The sequence below is a fragment of the Amphiura filiformis genome, chromosome 2, assembly GCF_039555335.1.
Source record: "Amphiura filiformis chromosome 2, Afil_fr2py, whole genome shotgun sequence".
Lineage (NCBI taxonomy): Eukaryota > Metazoa > Echinodermata > Ophiuroidea > Amphilepidida > Amphiuridae > Amphiura > Amphiura filiformis.
In genome coordinates, this window is record NC_092629.1 from 7,527,002 (window position 1) to 7,550,806 (window position 23,805).

Genomic DNA, 23,805 nt, shown 5'->3' on the forward strand with positions numbered 1-23,805 from the left:
CCTTCTCACAGGTGGCAGCTGCCCCCTTAGCTACTCCTCTAGCAGGCAGGTCCTCATAGCTGGAGGTAACTAGACAAAATGCTCCCAGTATGTGACACTGCCCAAGTATCAAAAGTGCGGTCGCAAGAATTCCTGAATTTTGAATACAGTGCATATGATGTCATACTAGATCCAACGCTGATGGCTGTTTCAGTCGGTGTGGATACTCCAAGGAACCTCTGATGCACTAAAACTTAATGTAGCCTCTCCCACAAAGTCAGTAACATGTAGTTTTACCTGATTGTATTAATCATGTTTGGTTTCTTTCGTTTACCAGGGTGCAATCACCAATATACTGGAGGAGAATGTAGTACAACCTCTATTGGTGTCTGTTAGTGCTATCAAACTAGCTGCAGAGACAGTCCAGAGTATAATGAAAATTGACGACATTGTAAGTACATGGCTAACACTTGAAACAACGTCCTGAGTGCAATTCGCAATAGAAGTCGCAATATTGTGAGAAATAACACTGCCAGCGCAAGCTGTAATATTGCGAGTTGCACATAGGACGATGGCATCCATCTTGGGTATGGGGTAAGGGAACAGGGGCATACTGGGCCAAAGGGGGAAAATGTAAAGTTTGTCGCCAGTCGCTACTGCAACTTCATGAGGATTGCACGCCAATATTGGTAATTTTAATGCTAAAATGGGGCAAAATGAGGACAATTGTGGCCTGCCTAAAGCTGGGTTTAAGGAAGATGCAAAGTGCAAGTTCTGTTAAATTATGTAGTCCCTGTACATTTACCTGGGGAGGGGGAGGGGCTACATTGTCTTCTTGGTTGGTACGCCTCTGTAAGGAAAACATACTACAATTACTACACATTTGAAATGATTCTTAATCATTCTAAGCAGTATCCATAGGCTTGAAATTTGATATAATTACAGTGCATATGATGTAATACTAGATCCAACTCTGATGGCTGTCTCAGTCGGTGTGGATACTCCAAGGAACCTCTGATGCACTGGAAAGTCAAATTGTGCAAAAATCTGACTTCACTGTAGTAAGGTACAAGTGCAGGGTCTTTTGGGTGGTATATACATGTAGTAATTAAACGGTGCACATTGTCCTTTAAAAAATGGGATTTTACTAAATCATTCGTAAGCATGACAAATGGTATTTGCTATCCGACTTCAAAATATATGATCACAATTAAAAACTAGTATGTTGGCTGTGTTCAGTAATCAGTCTCCTAAATGAGACTGAGATTGAAGTTCAAAGATTGGTAATATAGGCTGATCAGGCTAGCTAAACAGTCATCCACAAATCCCCAAGCATCTCCCTGGAGGCACTTGCCAATAAACAGCAGAGCTGCCAACCCTTCTTGATCCTGCAGAAGACTTCCTCATTTGCTGACAATCTTCTGTCTTCTGCAAAACATATTAAATCTTATGCATTTGCAGCCATCTGGCTAAATCTTCTGCATTTACAGCCATACATACATACATACATACATAAAGGTATTTATATAGCGCCTTTAAAATTTATCAAAGCGCTGAACAAGGAAAGAAAGGATGGGGAAAAAAAGAAACACCGCGGAACAAGAAAGAAGCTAACTGAAAAGGTGAGTTTTCAGTTTCTTCCTGAAAACTGGAATTGATGGAGACTCCCTGATGGCTTTAGGGAGTTTGTTCCATTCCCTCGGGCCAGAGACAGAGAACGTATTTAAACCAGATCCTCTATGTGCCCTAGGCTGACTAACCATCTGGCTAAGAAATCAAAACAAAATCAATTATACGCCCACTGTCCTGTCCTTATGGAAAAAAAAAAAGTTGAGTAGCCTTGGAAAGCCATTTTTAAGGGTCTCAAAATGCTAACATCCAGGAGCTTTTGGGGGCACTGATCCCACGCAAGGCGACTGCCCTTGGCGTCGCGCCACATCCTAAGCTTTTTTTACACTTCGCTGAATGAAATCTTCTGCATTTACATATTCCAATGTTGGCAGCTCTGTAACAGTCCCCATTTGGCATACAAGGCAATAGTTAACTGTGCAGAACATTTGATTTATCATAATAATGTGCCAGAGATTACTCAAGCTGTGAATCTGACCGGGAGGGACAATTATCAATTAGTGAGTAATTAGTGGGTTTGGCCCAAAACTTTTTAGATAGTGATCAGACTATACATTCTTGCAAGGTACATATATGTATGAAACTGATCTTGTACTTACATGTAATTAACTTGATCTTACTGTCATAGTCCATTTCGCTCCATCGAGACAGTAGCGCCACATGTGATACACACACGATCAAAGGCGGTGTATCTATAAGGCACAGTCACTTCACGCCACATCGCATGCTACGGATGCACCGCCTTTGATCACATGTGTATGATGCACGGATGCCACTGTCTCGAGGATGCCAAATGGACTATAGCTTGTGTGGGTAGAAATGCCAACGTACAGATTTCAACTTTCTAATTATGTCCATTGATAATCCATCCCACGTTGCCCAACTATATCCGAAAATGATGTGTGCCATTTTGAACAGCGCCTACATACTAAAATGATTTTCGTACATATTTTTTTTCTGTTACTTGCAGGTTGTAACTGCACGTTGATGAATGCCACCACTAGTCATCTTACAAAATATGTGTGTCTTTGTTACGCTGTATGATATGTGTAAAATGTAATCGCCTTCTATGTGCAAGTCCAGTCTTCAGATGTGGAAAGCCATAGAAAATGAACATGTTGAAAACAAGTATATAGAACTATTTAATAATACTTGTTAACAGGATTGGGGAGTCGCCCCAAATATAGCAGAGCAGTTAAAAACTGTGCATGGTATCAAAGGGACACTTTGTGATCTACAGCCTCGTTCCCCAACTTAAAAAGTTGAGATTTTTATACCATTAGAAACCTAAGACTACATAATGTCTGTGCATAAGCTTTCTTGCAGATTTGGTCATTGATAAAGATATCAATTATTATCATCCAATTTGTATTTTTGGGCTAATATGTACAATTATATACACAACTTGTATATTCCATTTCCGAATCAATTTTTTTCCTTGGATATATCTATTGAACCATATATGAGATGCTAAAGTTACAAAATACCCCTTTAAAGCCTGTGTTATTACTTGTTCCATAATATATTGGCTTGTAGTTGTCAAGTGATTAAAGGCCCATGCATAAATGAAGGAAGGTCAAACTAGCCATTGTAGTTCTATACACATCACAGAATTAAAACCACAGAACCATGACTTCCTATGTGCAATAGCGCGGAGATTGTTATGGGAAAAGATGTGGGGTATTCGGGTCCTTGATGACAGTTTGCGCAAACTAACAAAAAAGTTCTCTGTGATAATGACACTATAACGCATTGGTGTCGCTCATTAAATGCAGGCAGTGCGTTACATCATGAGCATGTCTGGTATTAGCACAAGCACCAATTCCTTTCGGGTGCATTTTGAGGTAAATACAAATACCAATTTTCGCCCCATGCGTGTATCATGTCCTGGTACTTGGGACTTTAATTCTGTGATGCACATATACTGTGTATATACCAGCAAGGTCACTCCAGTTGCACTGGAAATGAGAATTTTTAACAAGGGCCTTGAACACAAGTTTGCAGCTTGTTGAATTCCATTCACATGTAATTTGTACTTCAAAAATGCAATGTTGAAAATTGACGATCTCTTTCTCTCTCTGGATACGCATGTTATTTGCTCTGCCCCTTTAGACACATTATCAAGAGGTGATCAAAGGTATGGTGCTTATTGTGCCTTGTTGAGAACATATTATGGCAGGTACAAAAAATATAAATTTGTGAATATGTGAAGTGATTTAAGTGTGTTGTGTGTTTGTTTAAAATGTACAAGCAAAGTATTTCCAATGATACGTGACTTTAAACTGAAATTTATTTGCTCCCTAAAGTTGGTATAAGAACATGACCCTCCTGGATCAATTGGCCACTGGTGGATAACAGTCAATCAATACCCATTGTAATTGCTCATATATGAATCAGGTGGTATGCGCCGTGCATTCTCTAAATTCAGTAAATTTCCATCGTCAACCGTGCAATTGAATGGGATTATTTTGAAATTTTAAAACGCTTGAAATATCACAAACAAATAGGCCTATGTTAATAAATAATATAAATACAAGCTAAAACCGTTGGGGTTCGATAATGAACCCCACAAAACTAACCAAGTATATTGAAAATGCCATACGGCCGGGCGGTTTCACAAGTTGCCGGCTCTATCATGCCACTCGCCGCCTGATATGAATCCTATGCCAGATGTTATGATGGGTTAGGAGTTGCTGTCAGTTACAATGCATTAGCTACATGCACAGGCAGCAAAATGTTGGAACTGGAAAAGAGTTTGATCAGCTCATAATCGGCAGGAACTGTTAGGCTTTTACGTACCATTACGCCAAAAAGTGGACCCACATTAAGAGTGATATAGTTGACCTGTGGGGTCTACATTTTGCATGTTGAAGAAAGTCTCAAATGTATGGGACTTGAATTAATAATTTGTGATGCTGCTTGCAAGAAGATGTCACAAGGTATTTATCGAAATAAAATATTTTGATATTAATCCGTGATGTCACAAAAGGCCTGCCAATTACGAGCTGATCAAACTATAATGAGGTGAGAATGAGCTATTCCAGTTGAAATCCATACACCCCCTATGGAAGACATGGTTTTAATCTCCCACTCAGGGGGTGTAGATTTCAAATGGAGTCGCCCATTCAGGTAAACCCATTTGAAAATCACACTCCCTGTGTCCGAGATTGAGGTCTTATCTTCCACAGGGGTTGTATGGATTTCAAGTGGAATAACCCATTTTGCCTGTGTTCTACTCATGTCCTAGGGTAGGCTCTCCAATTTTTCCTCCTGGTTGTGCATTAATGTTGAACAACTGACTTTGCATGCTGCACACTATAAATTTGATTAGCAAGCCGCACACACTCCATATCTGAGCCTTCATCCATAAGGTGTGACAATCATAGACTGAGTTTGGTTGTTCAACATCTATGCATGATCATTGGGTTGTGCCAATGAAGAGAAGTGAGGAAAATTTAGAGAGCTTTGGACAAGGCCAAGGAGCTTCTTTTTTCTTCCAAATCATTAATATTGTTGAATTCATTTCAAATGAGTTATTATGTGTGCACATTTAGGGAGATATATTATCCCTTTTGCAGAATAAAGTACTGTGAAATAAATTTGATGTCAGCATATCAAGTTATGCACCACAAAATATTGGTTTTAAGTGTGATTCTTTTTAGAAAGTGTAACGTTTTGTTAATTGACCACATATTGTTGTTGTGATTCCTGCATGTTGTCTGACTAACCCTAAATTACTATAAGGCCGTTCATACTTGATTCTGAGTTTCCTGTCGCCCCCATTTAAAATTCATGTCCGTGTTTAAATTCATTATGCGAGTTTTACATGTAAATTAGTGGTTAAAAACAACCCAAATTTATTCACTTTTTTAACTCATGCAACATGACTTTGCTCCGCTGGAGTGTGCATTCCAATTCTTCGATACATAAGCTTATGCTTGAAGATTAGTCGGCATTTGAATGATAACTTGGGGGAAATAATCAAAAATGTGTGACAGGGACACACAGAATCAAGTGTGAGGGGCTAACCCACATTTTGTGGTCTACAGTAGAGGGTGACTTTGTTTTTTGTAGTGCAAAGTCATTTTTGTCACATGAGGGAACTTCAGGCACTTGGCATTTTTTAGTTATCTATTCCTCGGTAGGACCAGGCAAATGTTCACGGGAGGGACATGAAAACTAGCACTGCAGCCCTATTATATTGATTTTCAAAGGAAAATGCTATTACCTATTTCAATGCATCCAAAGGTCCAGGGAAAGGAATGAGGTGTCACCGGAGCCGGAATAGATAATAGTATGCAGTAACAAAATGTCATGTGACGATATTTTCATTGCAGGGGACATATAACATATCTAATTAAAAAACCCACTATCTTTGAACAGGCCCATGCAAAGTGACAATTATTGTTAAAATATGGATGATTTGTTACGCACAATGGAGTATTCACAATAATGGTGTTTGAATACGACATATTTCAGATGGAAAAATGGTGTTGAATTAAGGACATGACTGTTCATGTCCTGCTGATAAGGGTGTGGATGACATAATTGGTATCAGTGGCGTACCTAGGCCGCTCCTACCCAGGGGCTGGAGAAAAGGCCAATTTTGCCACCCCTTCATCAACAGCTCAAAAAAGGTTCTGCCAATATTTTTTGGATGGTTAAAAAAGGATAATAGGCACTAGCAACAAATTTTTAAGTATATTTCAGTTTGTTTCACAATTTTTAAGACATTTTTGTTACAATTTTCTGCCCTTTTTTTCTTTAATAATTCTTTTTGCTGCTCTACTTCTACTGCCCTTTCCTTTTTGTCGCCCCTTGCTTTTACCCAGCGCCCCCTCAATATACGCGTATGGGTATGCTACCTACTAATGACGAGGATTTGAATGATATACTTGGTATGATAAATTTGGTGCATATGGATGACAGGCATGCTATCCCCTGCAGGGCGTAGCTGGGGGGTCCCCACAGAAAAAATTGGGACTTCAAAGAGTAAAGTGTCCTTAAAATGACTAAAAATGGGACAAAAAATTGACAAATGGGGACGAAAATTAATTTGGCTTTGCCCCCTCTTACTACAATCTTGCAATCCTGGCTGAATTACTGATCTGCTGATAAGGGTGTGGATGACATACTTAGTATGTTATCTACTGAAGTATACTTGTGATGCTATCTACTTGTGATGCTATCTACTCCTGATGAGGGTGTAGATGACATACTTGGTATGCTATCTACTGCTGATGAGGGTGTAGATGACATACTTGGTATGCTATCTACTGCTGATGAGGGTGTAGATGACATACTTGGTATGCTATCTACTGCTGATGAGGGTGTAGATGACATACTTGGTATGCTACCTGCTGCTGATGAGGGTGTAGATGACATACTTGGTATGCTATCTACTGCTGATGAGGGTGTAGATGGCATACTTGGTATGCTATCTACTGCTGATGAGGGTGTAGATGGCATACTTGGTATGCTATCTACTGCTGATGAGGGTGTAGATGACATACTTGGTATGCTATATACTGCTGATGAGGGTGTAGATGGCATACTTGGTATGCTATCTACTGCTGATGAGGGTGTAGATGACATACTTGGTATGCTATCTACTGCTGATGAGGGTGTAGATGGCATACTTGGTATGCTATCTACTGCTGATGAGGGTGTAGATGACATACTTGGTATGCTACCTGCTGCTGATGAGGGTGTAGATGACATACTTGGTATGCTATCTACTGCTGATGAGGGTGTAGATGGCATACTTGGTATGCTATCTACTGCTGATGAGGGTGTAGATGGCATACTTGGTATGCTATCTACTGCTGATGAGGGTGTAGATGACATACTTGGTATGCTATATACTGCTGATGAGGGTGTAGATGGCATACTTGGTATGCTATCTACTGCTGATGAGGGTGTAGATGACATACTTGGTATGCTATCTACTGCTGATGAGGGTGTAGATGGCATACTTGGTATGCTATCTACTGCTGATGAGGGTGTAGATGGCATACTTGGTATGCTATCTACTGCTGATGAGGGTGTAGATGACATACTTGGTATGTTATCTACTGCTAATACGTGTAGATGGCATACTTGGTATGCTATCTACTGCTGATGAGGGTGTAGATGACATACTTGGTATGCTATCTACGGATGATGAGGGTGTAGATGACATACTTGGTATGCTATCTACGGATGATGAGGGTGTAGATGACATACTTGGTATACATATGCTACTCCCGATTAGAGTGTGAATGGCGTACTTGCTTGGTATGCTATCTACTGCTGATTAGGGTGTAGATGACATCAGGTGTGCTATTTACTGCTGATGAGGGTGTGGATGACACGTGGTATGCTATCTACTGCTTATCAGGGTGTAGATGACATACTTGGTATACTATCTACTGCTGATTATGGTGTAGATGACATACTTGGTATACTATCTACTGCTGATTATGGTGTAGATGACATACTTGGTGTACTATCTACTGCTGATTAGGGTGTAGATGATATACTTGGTATGCTATCTACTGCTTATCAGGGTGTAGATGACATACTTGGTATACTATCTACTGCTGATTATGGTGTAGATGACATACTTGGTATACTATCTACTGCTGATTATGGTGTAGACGACATACTTGGTGTACTATCTACTGCTGATTAGGGTGTGAATGACATACTTGGTATGCTATCTACTGCTGATTATGGTGTGGATGACATACTTGGTATGCTATTTACTGCTGAATATGGTGTAGATGACATACTTGGTATACTATATACTGCTGAATATGGTGTAGATGACATATTTGGTATACTATCTACTGCTGAATATGGTGTAGATGACATACTTGGTATACTATCTACTGCTGATTAGGGTGTATATGACATACTTGGTGTACTATCTACTGCTGATTAGGATGTGGATGACATACTTGGTATGCTATCTACTGCTGATTAGGGTGTGGATGACATACTTGGTATGCTATCTACTGCTGATTATGGTGTGGATGACATACTTGGTATGCTATCTACTGCTGATTATGGTGTGGATGACATACTTGGTATGCTATCTACTGCTGATTATGGTGTGGATGACATACTACATGTAGGTGTGCCATCTACTGCTGATTACGGTGTAGATGATATACTTGGTATGCTATCTACTGCTTATCAGGGTGTAGATGACATACTTGGTATACTATCTACTGCTGATTATGGTGTAGATGACATACTTGGTATACTATCTACTGCTGATTATGGAGTGGATGGCATACTTGGTATGCTATCTGCTGCTGATTAGAGTGTGGAGGACATACTAGGTGCGCTATCTACTGCTGATTAGGGTGTAGATTACATATTTTGTATGCTATCTACTGCTGATTAGGGTGTGGATGACATATTAGGTGTGCTATCTACTTCTAATGAGGGTGTGGGTGACACGTGGTATGCTATCTACTGCTGATTAGAGTGTCGATGACATACTTGTTATGCTTTCTACCACTGTCTATGATGACATACTAGGTGTGCTATCTACTGCTGATGAAGGCGTGGATGACATACTTGATATGTCATCTACTGCTGATTAGGGTGTAGATGACATACTCGGTATGCTATCTACTGCTGATGAGGGTGTAGATGACATACATGGTATGCTATCTTCTGCTGATGAGGGTGTAGATGACATACTTGGTATGCTATCTACTGCTGCTGAGGGTGTAGATGGCATACTTGGTGTACTATCTACTGCTGATGAGGGTGTGGATGACACGTGGTATGCTATCTACTGCTTATCAGGGTGTGGATGACATACTTGGTATGCTATCTACTGCTGATGAGGGTGTGGATGACATACTTAGTATGCTATATACTGCCGATTATGGTGTGGATGACATACTTGGTATGCTATCTACTGCTGATGAGGGTGTGGATGACATACTTAGTATGCTCTCTACTGCTGATTAGGGTGTGGATGACATACTTGGTATGCTATCTACTGCTGAATAGGGTGTGGATGACAAACTAATGTATGCTCTCTACCACTGACTGGTGCAAATGACATACTAGGTGTGTTATCTATTGCTGATGAAGGCGTGCATGACATACTTGATATGTTATCTACTGCTGGTTAGGGTATAGATGATTATTGATATGCTATCTACTGCTGATTAGGACAGGCATGCTAGATGTGGAATAAGCAAATGCTCTAGACATACTAGATATGCTATCTACCACTGTTGGTTTGGGTGCAGATGACATACTTGGTATGCTATCTTCTGCTGATTAGTGTATGGATGCCATACCAAGTATGCCATCTACTGCTAACTAGGGTGTAGATGACATACTAGGTGTGCTATCTACTGGTGATTATAGGGTGAACGGTTCTTTTCAGAGTCACCAAACCTTTTACATTAGCAGTTATGCTAGGTCTGCATGTTCTCTGTTGACAAGGGGCAGTATTCACTGAACGGCTCTTTTCAGAGCCACCAAACCTTTTACATTAGCAGATAGGCGAGGTCTGCTTGTTCTCTGTTGACAAGGGGCAGTCTTCAGTGAACGGCTCTTTTCAGAGCCACCAGTAGGCAAGGGGTGGCCTGCGTGTCTCATTCTTATGTACTGTCTTTGTCCTGAAGAAGTCAGAGCTACTCCTCATGATGCAGTCATGTCTACAGTAGAATTCACCACCTTTGCAGGACTTAATCCCCATTAAAAGCTATTAAACCAAGATAACACTCATTGAAAACAGCTCAACTGATTAAATCAGATCTTCTCTGGTTAAATCCACACAACACATGTTTCTGATTTACCTGTGCAATGAGCAATGAGCTGGTATTATAGTTTCAGTTGGGTGAACGATTAAATTATAAGGCGAGCGCTAGGTTACAATTCTGTGTGGGCTTTTGTTTACGAAATGAGACAATGGTCTGCTTATTGTTAACCAGCGTTCTTGAAAATGAGAAGCATAGTGGTTTGCAGACTTAACACGGTTTGGAAATAATTTCTTCATATTTTTGATGTTATCTGTCGTTTACATAACACAAAAGTGCGAATATTTCCAAACACCTAAATTAGCTAAAAATTTAGAACATGTTACAAAACTATATTTTCTAGAATTTCAGAGAATACTTTAAATATTGGCCGGTTATTTTTCACACAGTGACGATAACTAGGCAATGTCCTATTACCTATAACATACACTAAAACACCAAAGTGCGAATATTTCCAAACACCTAAATTAGCTAAAAATTTAGGACATGTTACAAAACTATATTTTCTAGAATTTCAGAGAATACTTTAAATATTGGCCGGTTATTTTTCACACAGTGACGTTAACTAGGCAATTGCCTATACTTCTAACGTACACTTCTTGTGGAGGTCAGGCGTTAATTGTGAGAGCTCTGTGTATTGTGTATAGGAAAACGGACAGTAACTGCAGTATGTGACGAAAGCTTGACAGTTCTAAACTTGTCTGACGGCGAACCCGCTAAAAACTTACCAATTGTTATGAACTCCAGTCGTAAAAGCCTATCCCGCAATTCACACACATGTGTCTGCATGGTTCTCTATGTAGTAGAGTGTCAGTTCGTTGAGAATATTTGAGAGTCCTAGGATTATTCCTTCATGTAGGCCTAATGTAATTTTACACGAATTTTGGGTAAGGATTAGGATTAGGGTTAGGGTTAGTGTTATGATTAGCTTACACGACATAATTTCACGAAGGATCGACCAGTCTTAGTTCAACAGCACTAAAATCAATGTCTTGCGCAGCTACACCAAGGTCATCTGTATAGATGAAGCGGCATGTAACTTCGCTTCGTGGTTGGTCGTTAGTGTAGATGATGAAGAGTAAGTGAGTGCATGTTAGTCATGCAGTAGTTGTAAACAGAATTTGAAAATACTGAATCTAACACGGGAAGTTACTTTTTGCAACTTTGTTAGTTACGTTGTGTCTGGAACCACCAGACTTCATCAGGCAACTGACCCACTGGACGGGTCCGGCCAAGAATCGCCCCGACGCAGGGGTGTAGCAAGGTAGTTCACCACGTAAACTTGTATGGCTCAAAATTCCATATAGGGTATAATCTTCTTCCACGGTAAACCAAACAGCTTCCCAGATGATGGTGGATGCGATATCGCTATTTTGACGTCGCCATTGGATTAACACATAATCATGAAATCTTCACAAACAATTCTAAATTTGTTATGTGGTGTCAAAGCAAAATTATCTTACTCTAAAACCGTTGGGGTTCTGCAAAGTACCCCACTGCAAGTATGTTAATTGTCCATTTATAATCGCTAACCGTGTATTGTGAATGGGGCTGTCAGCCCTGTATCTTCGCCAGCCTCGTACGTCCGAATTGCGTGTCCTATGCCGCCTGAGCTTCCGTGGTAAACCTTATAGCGCCATCACTTGATGAAAGTACGTTATTAGAAGGCGTGAGTTAAAAGCTATCTGGGCTAGAACTATTGCGACTGTAGGGGTGAGCTTGCCTACAGGTAAAAAAAAATACTCGTGGCGGTTATATTACACGTCTAGTTTAGGGCAACGGGGGTGGAAAGGAGGGTAGGCCTACTACGGGGATGTGCGACAGATTCGGGGTGCATTTTGGTTTATTGATGGCCCTCAATTTCATGAAAATTTGGTATAAGAAAATGATTGTTTTTATTTTATTTTTTTAAATTAATTTGTTTCCCAAATTTTTATCGGAAAGTGTGCCATTTTTTTATTGTTACCATGGCGTGCGATAATAAATAGGCCTATTAATATAATTTTTAAATTCTATTTTATTTATATTTTGTTATTAATTGAAAATCTAAAATAGTATAAAATCGTATATGATGCCTTAAATTAAAGTTTAAAACGTTCTTCCAATATTAATAACTATTATTAAATAATTCCTAACATCTCGGACAACACGCCCCCTCCCCCAACACACACACCCCCACACCCCTACACCAACAACCACATGCCAAGTCTTGGCGAAAGTCTACCTTGATGTACACGCGCGCGTGCACCATCCAGCATTGTCGCGCTAAAATACACTACCCTATTACGAGCAATGGAATAGCCCGTCAATCATGCACAGTGGTTGCTCCTGGAAGGAAGATTATACCCGATGTGACGCGGTTGCTCATGGAAGACAAGAAGGATTATACCCCTTTTCCAAAATTCGGACCGCTCGCCATTAAGTTTACTGCTTTCTGTGTTTTGAAATTTGTTGACGTTTTAACGATCCCCGATTCCCGGTCGATTATTTTAGCTGTGTCACGTCACATGCATGACGCTGGTGGGTACCAACCAAACTTCAGAAGAAAAAAACCTCGATCGCCGATATTACGATGTGATATGGGACTTACATAGGATTACACAGAGATATTTCTTGCCAAAATTTGACCATTTCTAGGCAAGTTGGCCCTCCTTTGTCTGCGTTATGTGAAAAAGGACAGTCTTAAGTAAGTATAAGTGCAACGCTTTTGATGTTTTGATGTTTCGGGAGACTTGGAGGGATCATAATAAAAAAATGATGGAGCCTATTCTTGACTGTGTAATATTCCTTCACCACATGCCGTACGGTAACAGTCTTATACGATGGACAGATAGTATCAGTTTGTGAATGAGGACATCGTATAAGTTCCTTGTTCTAGTAGCAAGGGGAGCCGAAAAATTTCAGGGATTAAATGGGGACGGCAAAGACTAAAGTGTCCTTAAAATGACTAAAATTTGGGACCAAATAAAATACAAATGGGGACGAAAATTTGGGTTTCCCCCTCACACTAAAATCCTGGCTACGCTACTGCCGGTCCGACGGCCTGGCAGTCCCATGCATGCTAGAGACAAGTGCAGTGGACTTTTGCTCAGCGATGACCGTCCAACACGCTCCCGGGTGGCCTCCTCAATGCCTATCCCATGCCTTCGCCCTCAATCCAGAAGCTTCCAGAACAACGACTTCTTCATCCTTTGTTGAATGTCCTGCATCCTTCAAGCGGATAAATGTCTTATGAAAATGTATGTTGAGTAATTTTTTACTCATTTGTTGAGTTGTGGGAAAATGTATGTTGAGTAATTTTTTACTTATTTGTAGAGTTGTGACCTATATGAGCTCAATGTTCAGCCATTTTTACTCCCCTCTTGAGTTGTGACCTTTTTACTCAATGTTGAGTAAAATATTTTTTGCTGTGTATTACAGTTTAAATCCATACACCTCATATGGAATATATGACCGTAATCACCCACATAATCAGTGGCGTAGATTTCTTGTTGACATTGGGGGGGATGAAGTTGGAAAAAATCTTGAAGTATAGTCAATCCAGCACCCTTTGGCGACAGAATTAGTTTATGGTATAAATGCGCGCGAAGCGCGCGAAAATTTTTGCTATTTTGAAGCTAAACTGATGAAATATGGTGTAAAAGTAGATTAAATGCGCGCGAAGCGCGCGAAAATTTGCACTTTTTGGGCCTAAAATGGGCAAATATGAGGCAAAATATTGGGGGGATAAATCCCCCCCATCCCCCCCGGGATCTACGCCTGTGCCCACATTTGGGCTACAGACGTCACAAAAGTCACCCATTTAGTTAACCCGATTTAAAATTCCTACTCCTTGTATAGAAGATTCACTCCCTGTGTAGAAGGTTAAGGTCATGTCTTCCAGAGGGTGTTTGGATTTTTAACTTGAATATAATTTCTTTAAAATGGGTTCTTTATTGGAATCTCTGAATGATTACTCCAAAACTGCATGAGATATTTCAGACATAGCAATATCGTGAATATTATACCATTATTTTAATCATTATCTTGTCGTTAACAACGATAGGCGCATATGCAAGCATCTGCCACCGTAAATGCCACAGAAGCGATCAAAGAAAACACATCTTAGTCCTTAGATTATTTTGGCATAGTTGTAATGTTTACACATGTCCCAACTTACACCTAAATGGAATCGGCCAAAATTGTTATGTTAGTATTTCAACAGAGCGATTTTGACATAAAGTCATAATTATGACTTCATGTCCGCCATAGAACTCCATGTTAAACGACCAAAATAGCCAGCGTGGTTTCTTTCATTTTCCATTATTATTCAAGCTTAAAATGGACAGAAAGCCTTCCCAGCAGTATATTATTTCGGCATTTTGGGTAAGGAATAAAAAAATTAAAATTTGACGGAAATCGTACATAACTCGTCTGGCGGTTGGCCGGCGGGTCCGTACGGTTCCGTCCGATTTCCATTGTTTAGAACAATAGAAACCAGACGGAACCCGACGAAACCGGTGGCCAACCGCCGGTCGAGTTTTAATTTCACCCCATAGTTAAATATTCACATGTCTCTCGTCCTTTGTTATTTAGACATTGCCTTCTTTTACAAAGTCTTACATGATTTTAGAAATTGTCTATTGTGCAAGTGTTCGCATCAAACTCAAACACGTTGATGTAACCACACCGGCCGAAATGGTTCCCGGATGAATAAGGCTTGCTACCACCGGCAGTGCCGTCACAAGTGCCCTGACTACGATCGGTCTCCCATCCGTCGCCATTCATCAAGTAAGCCTTGACTTCAAACCAACCTTGCTCTGCGCGGTCGCAGTCGAGGTTTACGTCCACCATCCAATAATGCTCTCCCCACTTGTTCAGCGGTGTGTAACCGAACCCGTCTGTAGCGACAGTATACTCATACCCGGAATCATTGGTTGTCCAGACCAAGGGGGTGCCTGCAGCATCGTTGCCAAGGTAACTACCCTGGTTATTTTCCGCTCCGTACCAATCTAGATAATTGTCTCCAGTTTTCCACGCGTTGAATTTGTCATTGCTGCCACCGATAAGATGTTGCATTTGCATAGCACACAGACTTGAGGCTGGATCATATGTACACCCGCTTCTCTGGGAGTGATCGATACCTCCGAGCGTAAACATATCTTGTCCATTTAAAGTTGCCTTTTTGATAAAAATGACAGTCCGTGCTGAGCCGGCAGGTGGTGGAGGCTGTGTAACGCCTGGATCTGTTGGTACCGGGTCGCCTCCTCCTTCACCAACTCGGGCATTAACGTGGATAGCGATCATTGAATCTTCTCCATTGTTGATAGATACACTTGCGTAACCGCTACCGTCGACGTTTATAGATGGTCCGCTACATTTGCCATTACTTGGGTTGAAATCCCCGTGAATGACATCGCAGTACTCTCCGCTTGGCAGCCCAGTCTGAAGTCTCTGACTGAGGGCATACCCTTCGTTATTTAGAGCGAAGAAAGCTTTATTACCGCGACTAAAAGCGATTTGGTTACCGCCGTTATCCCACCAATTTTTCACGCCTTGGCCGGCAGCCGCGTTACGGAAGCCAACCATATTACGGATTTGTCGCCATCGGTGTTCGCATGCCCATCCGCTGCTGTACTCACACGATCCATCAGAACCAAAGGTGGGTGATTTTGTGTTTCCATTACCATCCGCTGGTGGGCTGTCATCGCCAGTGTTGAAATAGTAGCTACTCATGATACGTGTGAAACCGTATGGCCAGGCAAGCATGTATGCATTGGCTTTCTTGTAGTTCGCGGGGTCTTCGTGTGTAATGATGTTACCACCACCGCCATGGCCACGTTGGTTATCATGATTATCAACAAACACGACTGCATTACCGTCAGCCAGAAATCCCCAATCCTCGCCGAAATTCCCATACCAAGCTAATTGGCTGCCACTTCGGAACGCTTTACCAAGCTCCAAACCATACTTGAATTCCGTAACGCGTCCAAGTCCAACATACTCTCCGGCCGTGATTGGCTCGCCACCCTGATCGATAACTTCTTGGAAGATAAATGGACGGGAACCTGCATTAAACCATTTCGTATTAAGGTTATTGAGACCATACACGACACCTAAGTCGCCGGGCCACATATGCTTTGCAGCATCTACACGGAAACCAGCCACGCCAATGTCGATCAAATAGTTCATATATTTCTTAATCTCACCGCGCACGTAGTCCTTGCTTACATCGAAATCGTTGAGACCAAGAAGGTTGCAATTACGGACTTGGTTGGCGTCTCCGTAGTTTTCGATATTTCCGCTTGCAGTGTTACATTTGCCGTTGGGGACGTTGAAGTCTGTACTACCGAATGGAACTGCTGGGAAGTAATAGTCGGAGAAACTACTGCCTGCACTTCCGGTTCCACCTGAAGCAAGAAATTTAAAAAAGATAAAAAAGAAGATCATTCGCACAGTGTTTGATGTGATCATTTATTAATTTTGCTAACCAAAAACAAACAAAACAAAGAAAAACACAAAAACCCAACAACTATCCGGGCAGCTATCACACTAATACACATATATTTTGAAGCTATTTCTATGATAGATTTTCGTTTCTACCAAATTATTTTTTTCCTGCTTTTTGTGGTTATTCTACATGTATAAACTGTACATTTGTGTGCAAATTGAGGGCACTAATTACATATATTTTAAATTTAAATTAGCCAAATAACACGACTTATTTCAAGATAAAAAGATTTTTGAAAATTTCCTTGCAATTGTTAGTAATTTGTCTGATGCTCCAATACCATTATACAAGTGTCTATCCCTTGCAAAGATGCAAAAAAGATTTAAGATAAATAGCGCCATCATTATTCAACTTTATACAGTTTGACATTACATCAAACCATAGACTCTGTTGTAACATAGATCTTCGTTTCTATATCAAATTATTCATCTTTTCTGCTTTTTTTGTCGTAATTTCAATTATATAAACTGTGCATTTCTGTTCGAATTGAGGGCGCTATTTACATATATTTTAAATTTAAATTATCCAAATAATATGAGTTCTACCTTACATTTTATGATAAAAAGTTTTTTGAAAATTCCCCTGTCACTTGTTAGTCTGTTTGCTGATGATCTAATACCATTTTACAAGTGTCTACCTCTTGTAAAGATGCAAACAAGATTTTAGATAAATAGCGCCATCATTGTTCAACCTTTCTTAAAATGACTCAGCTGTACATGCCATCAAACAACCGGGACGCAGGTATCAATTCCACCTGAGTAAATACCTTAGCAAATGCTGGTTATTACTACTTCAAGATAAGGGTGACTGCAGGTCTGCTGCAAGATAAGACTCCCCAAGATTATATTGATAATAACGGTTCTTGCACGAGCCGCATCAGAAAGCATATTTGGGGATTAAAATGCATTTGCCAGTCTTTCCCCAAATGACAATTTAGTGCGTTTTAAACACACTAAAAGTCCTCTTCCCAGCTAACACACTACGTATTCACGACGTTCGCTTACGTTGGACTTAGGTTGTCATTTACGTTATAAACACGTAAATATGTGAACTCGTATTCGTGTAGTGACAACGTTATTTTCGACGTTGATTTTTGGACGTTGATATAACATCATTATGACGTTGTAATGACGTTGTTTCGACGGTTTTTTTTTCTTTTTCTAGAAATTTTTCTCATGACTCAATCCTTGACTGACGGCTTCTGGTCGAACGTGATGACCAGGTCCGTTCATGCTACGCAGCAATTGCGATGCGATGCGATGCGTTGCTGCACTGCATCGTACCGCAGAATACTGCATCATTGGCGTGCGCAGCACATTGAAAGTGGGGGGGGGGATGTTGTTCAGTTCCCCCGAATGGAGTCTTATTAGGAGCAAATATTGACGTATAACGTTTTTCCCCCGAATCCCCCGAATGACCAATACAAGTGGGGGCATGGCGCCCTGTCTTTCCCCCTTTGCGCACGCCACTGTACTGCATTGTGGTAGTCGCAATACATTTTAACTTGGAAATGCGATGAGTTGTGTTGAGTTGCGGTAAAACAAATAGTCGATATATCGGCAACGCACCGCATCGCAAAGCAATTGCGGCGTAGTATGAACATACCTTAATGCTGGTTTCATACTTTTCTGCCGCAGTCACGCTGGCGGTGACCAGCAGCAAGCGGATATATCGATCACTCTACCGATGTGCCCAAAGCGGCCATCGCTATCCTGAGCATGATGCAGTCATGTCTACAGTAGAATTCATCTCGACCTTTGCAGGACTTAAACCCCTTAAAAGCTATTAAACCAAGATAACACTCATTGAAACAGCTCAATTAATTAAATCGTTGTTTCGACGTTGATGCAATGTTTGACCAGACCTGGTGACAACGTTTGAATAATACGTTCAGAAAACGTTACACAAATACGTATCTGAAAAATAGTTTAGATGTTGACACCATGGAATGTAAATTCTTCCATTCCAAGGAGATTGTTGTCCAGCCAAAATGTCTCCATTGTGTCGTCTGACGATCGCCTTTAGGCGTGAAACTCAAAGTAACTGAAGTTCTAAACTTTGAATTTTTATACGCTCTCCCTTTTTGGGATTGAGCATCATTGTTGCCGCATGTTAATATAATGTCAGAATCACGTTGTCTCGACGTATAAAGCACGTGGTTAAAACGTGGTTTAAAAGTCATGAACTGACTCAGATACAACGTCATGTACGGACGTCGTTAGTACGTAAATTTATGACGTTGTTTCGACGTATAAAGCACATTATTACAACGCCGTATAAATGTCATGGTCTGACCCCGATACAACGTAATCTACGGATGTCGTAATTACGTTAATTTGTGAACTCGTATTCATTGGTATTCGTGTTGTGATTTTCGGACGTTGATATCGTTCACAACTTGACGTCGAAACAACGTCATAATGATGTTACATTAACGTTCGGGAATAACGTTGTCACTACGCGAATACGAATTCACAGATTTACGTACTTACAACGTCCATATATTACGTTTGTACAACTTTATATAACTTTTAGACAACGTTGTAACAACGAAAAATTGTTAGCTGGGTTGGAGGGATTTGGAATCAAACTCATTTTGGATTTCTCTGAATATAACACAATTTTCTGTGAAAAGACGCACACTTAAGTTAATACTGTTTGGTAAATCATTGATGTATGCCAGGAACAGTAGCGGCCCAAGCACCGTGCCCTGAGGGAGGCCCGAAACAAGATCGGTCCATGTCGAATGCGCGCCACCAACGACAAGCCTGGGGACAACCCTCTTGACACGATGCTTGAGGAAGCTAGTGATTCAAGCATGTATATTAATTGTGAATGCCATAGCGTTTGAGTTTCTGTAAGAGCCGGTTGTGGGAACGACATCAAATCCCTGTGAAAAGGCCATTATTACCATTTCAATTTGTGCTTTGTTATTAAGTGAATGAGCCAGATCTTGTATGGTGAGTATGAGTTGAGATTCTGTGGAATGTTTACTTCTGAAACCATACTGTTTGTCTGTGAGAATTGAATGGAAGTCAAAGTAATGCATGATATTAGAAGCTATTAGAGTGAATTTTAGAACTTTTGTTTTAAAGGGAATATTAGGAGCTCACTGGTGTCAAGGGATCTCTGAAAATTGACATTAAGTGCTGGTGCTATTGCATTAGCAGCTAGCTTAAACAGCCGGAAGATATCCCGTCAGGACATGTTGCTTTACTTGGATCCAATTCTTTTAGCAACTTGGCAACTTCCTCAGTAAAGATGAAGATCTCTGGCATGCTGGGAACATGCGAACAAGATTCGTTGGGAAGATTTGGGTTTTCGTTGCTGAAAACCAACTTCAATTGATCATTTTAAAATCTCAGTCTTGAATCTGTTTTCTGATTCAAGTTTGCCTTCCTTTTTTTTGGTTGCAATACCTCCCGAGTCGATAAAGGACCAAAACATTTTTGACGAATCAGAATAAAGCAATGATTACATCGCATTAATGCATTTCTTGTTTCCCCGGCTTGTTTTATGTTTGTTTGTGAACCTTTCAAAATTATGTTGGGTATTATCTTTTCTGAGCTCATTAAAGACCCTCTTGCTTGTGTTATGCAAGCGACAGATCTTCTTTGTGATCCAAGGGGATACGTTTGGAAACTGTTTTAGTGGGTATATAGCAGTTGATAGACATTTCTACAGCTATTTTGAATTCATCATATAAATCTGCCACTGTTCTCTGGTGTGATTCCTTGTTAACTTGCACAAATTAATATACTATATACGGGACAAAAAAGGTTCTAAGTTGCACCTGTTTTTCTAAGAATGTAGAATGGGTGCACCTAAACAAAATTGGCACACCAATGGCTTTTGCTTGCTAGTTTGCTTGTGGGAATAGGGAAAAAATGCTAATTTGTATAAACAAAAATGGCCGCTAATGCATGGCTCAAATTTCAAACTTGGGCGAATATGAATTTTAAAAAATGTAACAGTATTCCTCTCATTATTAGGTTTAGCAAAAGTACAGTTTGACCTTTCTCCGATATACAGTTCTTGAGTTATAGGCATTGTCTAATTGTGGTCCCCACCATTATCTACAGGGATAAAGCATATTAAAAATGCTGCGAAGTTTTGACCAATGTGGTCTCAAATTGTTCCGCTTGGAACAACATTTTAAACAGGTGTTTTGTTACTTGGATAACATCACTAAATAGGTCAAGGTTAATATGGTCCAATGGGCTTTAACCTTTTTTTTTTGCTATATTACCCAGGTAATGAAACACCCGATCACACGTGTTTAATTATTACTCTGTGCCTTTTGGTAACGAGCATTGCAACGTTGTAGCATGGCCAATCTAAAACGTTGTAAACAATAAGAAGATAAATAACACTTACTTCCTGCTGCCATGTGATTGATGACAGCATCCACATATATTCTCACGCCAACATTGTTACATCTTGTAACCATATCTCTGAATTGTGCGTCATTGCCACTACGGCTTATTAGCTGATAACTCACGGGCTGGTATCGTTCCCACCACGGTCGAAATGGAGTCCAAATCACCGCATGCTCGTAAGGAGGAGAAATTTGCACACCACCAAAACCATATGGAGCTAGATAACTGAGGATAAAAGGTGAGAACCATAACTAGAAATTAGTCACAAATAATTATTCTTTCCTCTGAAATGGCCTTGGGAAGATTCTTTCCTCTGAAATGGCCTCGGGAAGAAACGTCTTCCTTGACCATTAACAAGAATTTGAATACACACCAGCGCTCTTACAATCTTGGTTATCAAAGACTTTTTCTGAAGCAAACAACGGCAATTTTTGTGTGTATCGCCAGATCCCGTGCGCCAGATCACCTATCAAAGATTCCGAAAATAAGCCAACGTATGAAGATTGACAATTCCGCAATACGTGAAAGTTAATCATTCCGATAATAGTCTTAAATTTCAATAATTCTAGAAACTCATCCGACTCAGACTTCTTGACTTGAAAAGGATAGTCGACTTAAAGCGCTGGTAAATTAAGGTAGATTCCAATAAGTATTGGTGTATCTCCGAAACGTCATAACGATGATTTGATATAATTTATTCAGAATTTACTAGTATAAGCTCCAAATTGTATGGACGGGCCCTATCAATGAAAAATTAAAATTATTTCTAACCTGATGGAAAGGTCCCATGCACCCATGAGTATATGGAACTAGTCATGCTAGTATAGAAAGCTTAATCATTGTAGCTTAGCCAGCGGTGGGGCGGAGTGCCTCCCCCCTGACAAAAAAATGATAGAGAAAAGTGCCTCCCTTCCCTCGGGAAGGCAAAGGAAAAGAAAAGGGGCAAGGGACCTGTTTCCCTAAAGAGTTCTTCAGTGGGCCAAAAATAGCGTTAAATACTCCATTTTTGCGCGCTAAGCGGGCACATTGTCACAAATAAGTCCCTTTTTGGAAGCCTGAAGACCTTTACATGTATAGTCTCTCTAAAAACAACCGCTATAAGTATATATCCGACCGATAATACCGGGTCAAAATGATGCAACCGTAAAATTGTTTTCATCTTTGCCCCCGAAAATTTTGTTTTGCCCCACCTAACCACGAAAGCTGGCTATGCCCCTGATTGTAACTGGCTACGAATTACAATCGGGACACAGTTTCCAGATTACGTTTGGGCTCTGTTGCTTTAGTATACTATCCAGAGATGTTGCGTCATGCTTACCTTTCACACTCCTGGGCAATGTCGCCCCATTTCCATTCAAAGAGATGCACAATTGCCTGACGATTGTAAGCAGTATGAGGGTCATGTTGAGCAGTGACTAACCCAAACAAGGCAACGACTAGTAGAATCCGCATCTGCAGCGTTTGGAAAAATGACAATGAAAATTAATATGTAAGAATTGCACAATACAAGATTCTTCTTCTATTTGATTTGAGGTCAATGTTATGTTATAATAAGTCGGTTAGAAATATTCAACCTTCGGTGCTTTTCAGCGTTCAGCGTACAGCCAGTGTTTTTCGTCATAGCAAATTAACGATATAAATTATTACGGCGTTCAGTATATCGTCATTAGATACTTTACTGTACCGACTGAACGAAAAACATTTCTAAGTTTATATACTCATTTAAAACTAACGCCAATGTCTAAAATGCTTCTATATGAAATGCTAAAATGAAACATTTCTCTTATCCCCTGTGTGACGCAGGCAACCGTGATATCATAGATTCGGTGGCCTTTTTTTACCATTTTCGTCAAAGCTCACCCTAAAAGTCGCTTTGCCCTCTCCTTGCCTTCGCACTGGAAAATTCCTAGCTACGCCACTGCGACCTTGGTTAAACGACAAGAACAGAAACATTTTGAGCATAACTTACCATTGGTTAGCAGGTGAAGCAATATGTATAGCTCTGATATCAGGCCGAGACTGATCAACTTCTTTTATATTACCAGGGGTGACACTTTCTTATCACTTTCGATGCCATAACACTGACGCGTGACTTAAGCTGAATTTATACTCCATCGCTGGTCTACGAGCGATTCGTTTCTAGCCAATGAGTCAAATACCAATCATTCGTGCTCAGCGATGGAATATAAATTTAGTTTTTTGTGGTCAATAATTATCTTACACAACTGCATGATCACTTAATTATGAGTAGAGATAATTACAACTTGTCTCTAAAAAGATGGTGTATTAAAAAAAAAAAAACTTTTTCGCGGGCTTCGCTGACATTTGCTAAAAACAGGACCCTGGTATTTTCATCTACCATCTCTTCTCACCGGTATCCAGCCTATTCCCAATAATGCAATACCGTAAAGATTCGCCTAATGGCGCACTTGGGCCCCTATGCGTTGGGGGTAAATATCATGTGCAAATAGAGAGCTCACTCCTCTGACATCCCCACAAGAATTAAGGTTTCCTGCCCTTATTTGCTAGTGAGAATTTGACGGGAGTGCAATCT

The 23,805-nt window shown here is 40.4% G+C and overlaps 2 protein-coding genes across 2 annotated transcripts in view; one reads left to right on the forward strand and one right to left on the reverse strand.

The window, feature by feature from the left end:
- The window catches only part of LOC140145839 (T-complex protein 1 subunit delta-like), a 41,738-nt gene extending 36,496 nt beyond the window's left edge, over window positions 1-5,242 (forward strand). Inside the window, exons 11-12 of the mRNA XM_072167524.1 lie at window positions 317-430; window positions 2,579-5,242. Coding sequence (XP_072023625.1) covers window positions 317-430; window positions 2,579-2,596 — 132 coding nt within the window. The 3' untranslated portion in view covers window positions 2,597-5,242. The remainder of the gene's footprint in view (window positions 1-316; window positions 431-2,578) is intronic.
- Window positions 5,243-14,990: 9,748 nt separating this feature from the next.
- Window positions 14,991-23,204, reverse strand: LOC140171222 (alpha-amylase-like). Its single transcript, XM_072194443.1, has 4 exons — window positions 23,112-23,204; window positions 22,570-22,703; window positions 21,250-21,476; window positions 14,991-16,771 (listed from the first exon to the last, which is right to left on the reverse strand). Exons 1-4 carry the CDS (start codon window positions 23,202-23,204, stop codon window positions 14,991-14,993), a joined length of 2,235 nt encoding a protein of 744 aa, XP_072050544.1.
- Window positions 23,205-23,805: the final 601 nt, after the last annotated feature.

Bases quoted from the DNA above. Each gene is read 5' to 3' on its own strand.
- LOC140171222 (XM_072194443.1), bottom strand. From the start codon at position 23,204: ATGTTTCTGTTCTTGTCGTTTAACCAAGGTCGCAGTGGCGTAGCTAGG. The intron at 21,477-22,569 runs GTAAGCATGACG...TTTTATCCTCAG, and splicing joins ATTGCCCAGGAGTGTGAAAG to TTATCTAGCTCCATATGGTT. The intron at 16,772-21,249 runs GTAAGTGTTATT...TTCTTGCTTCAG, and splicing joins CAATCACATGGCAGCAGGAA to GTGGAACCGGAAGTGCAGGC.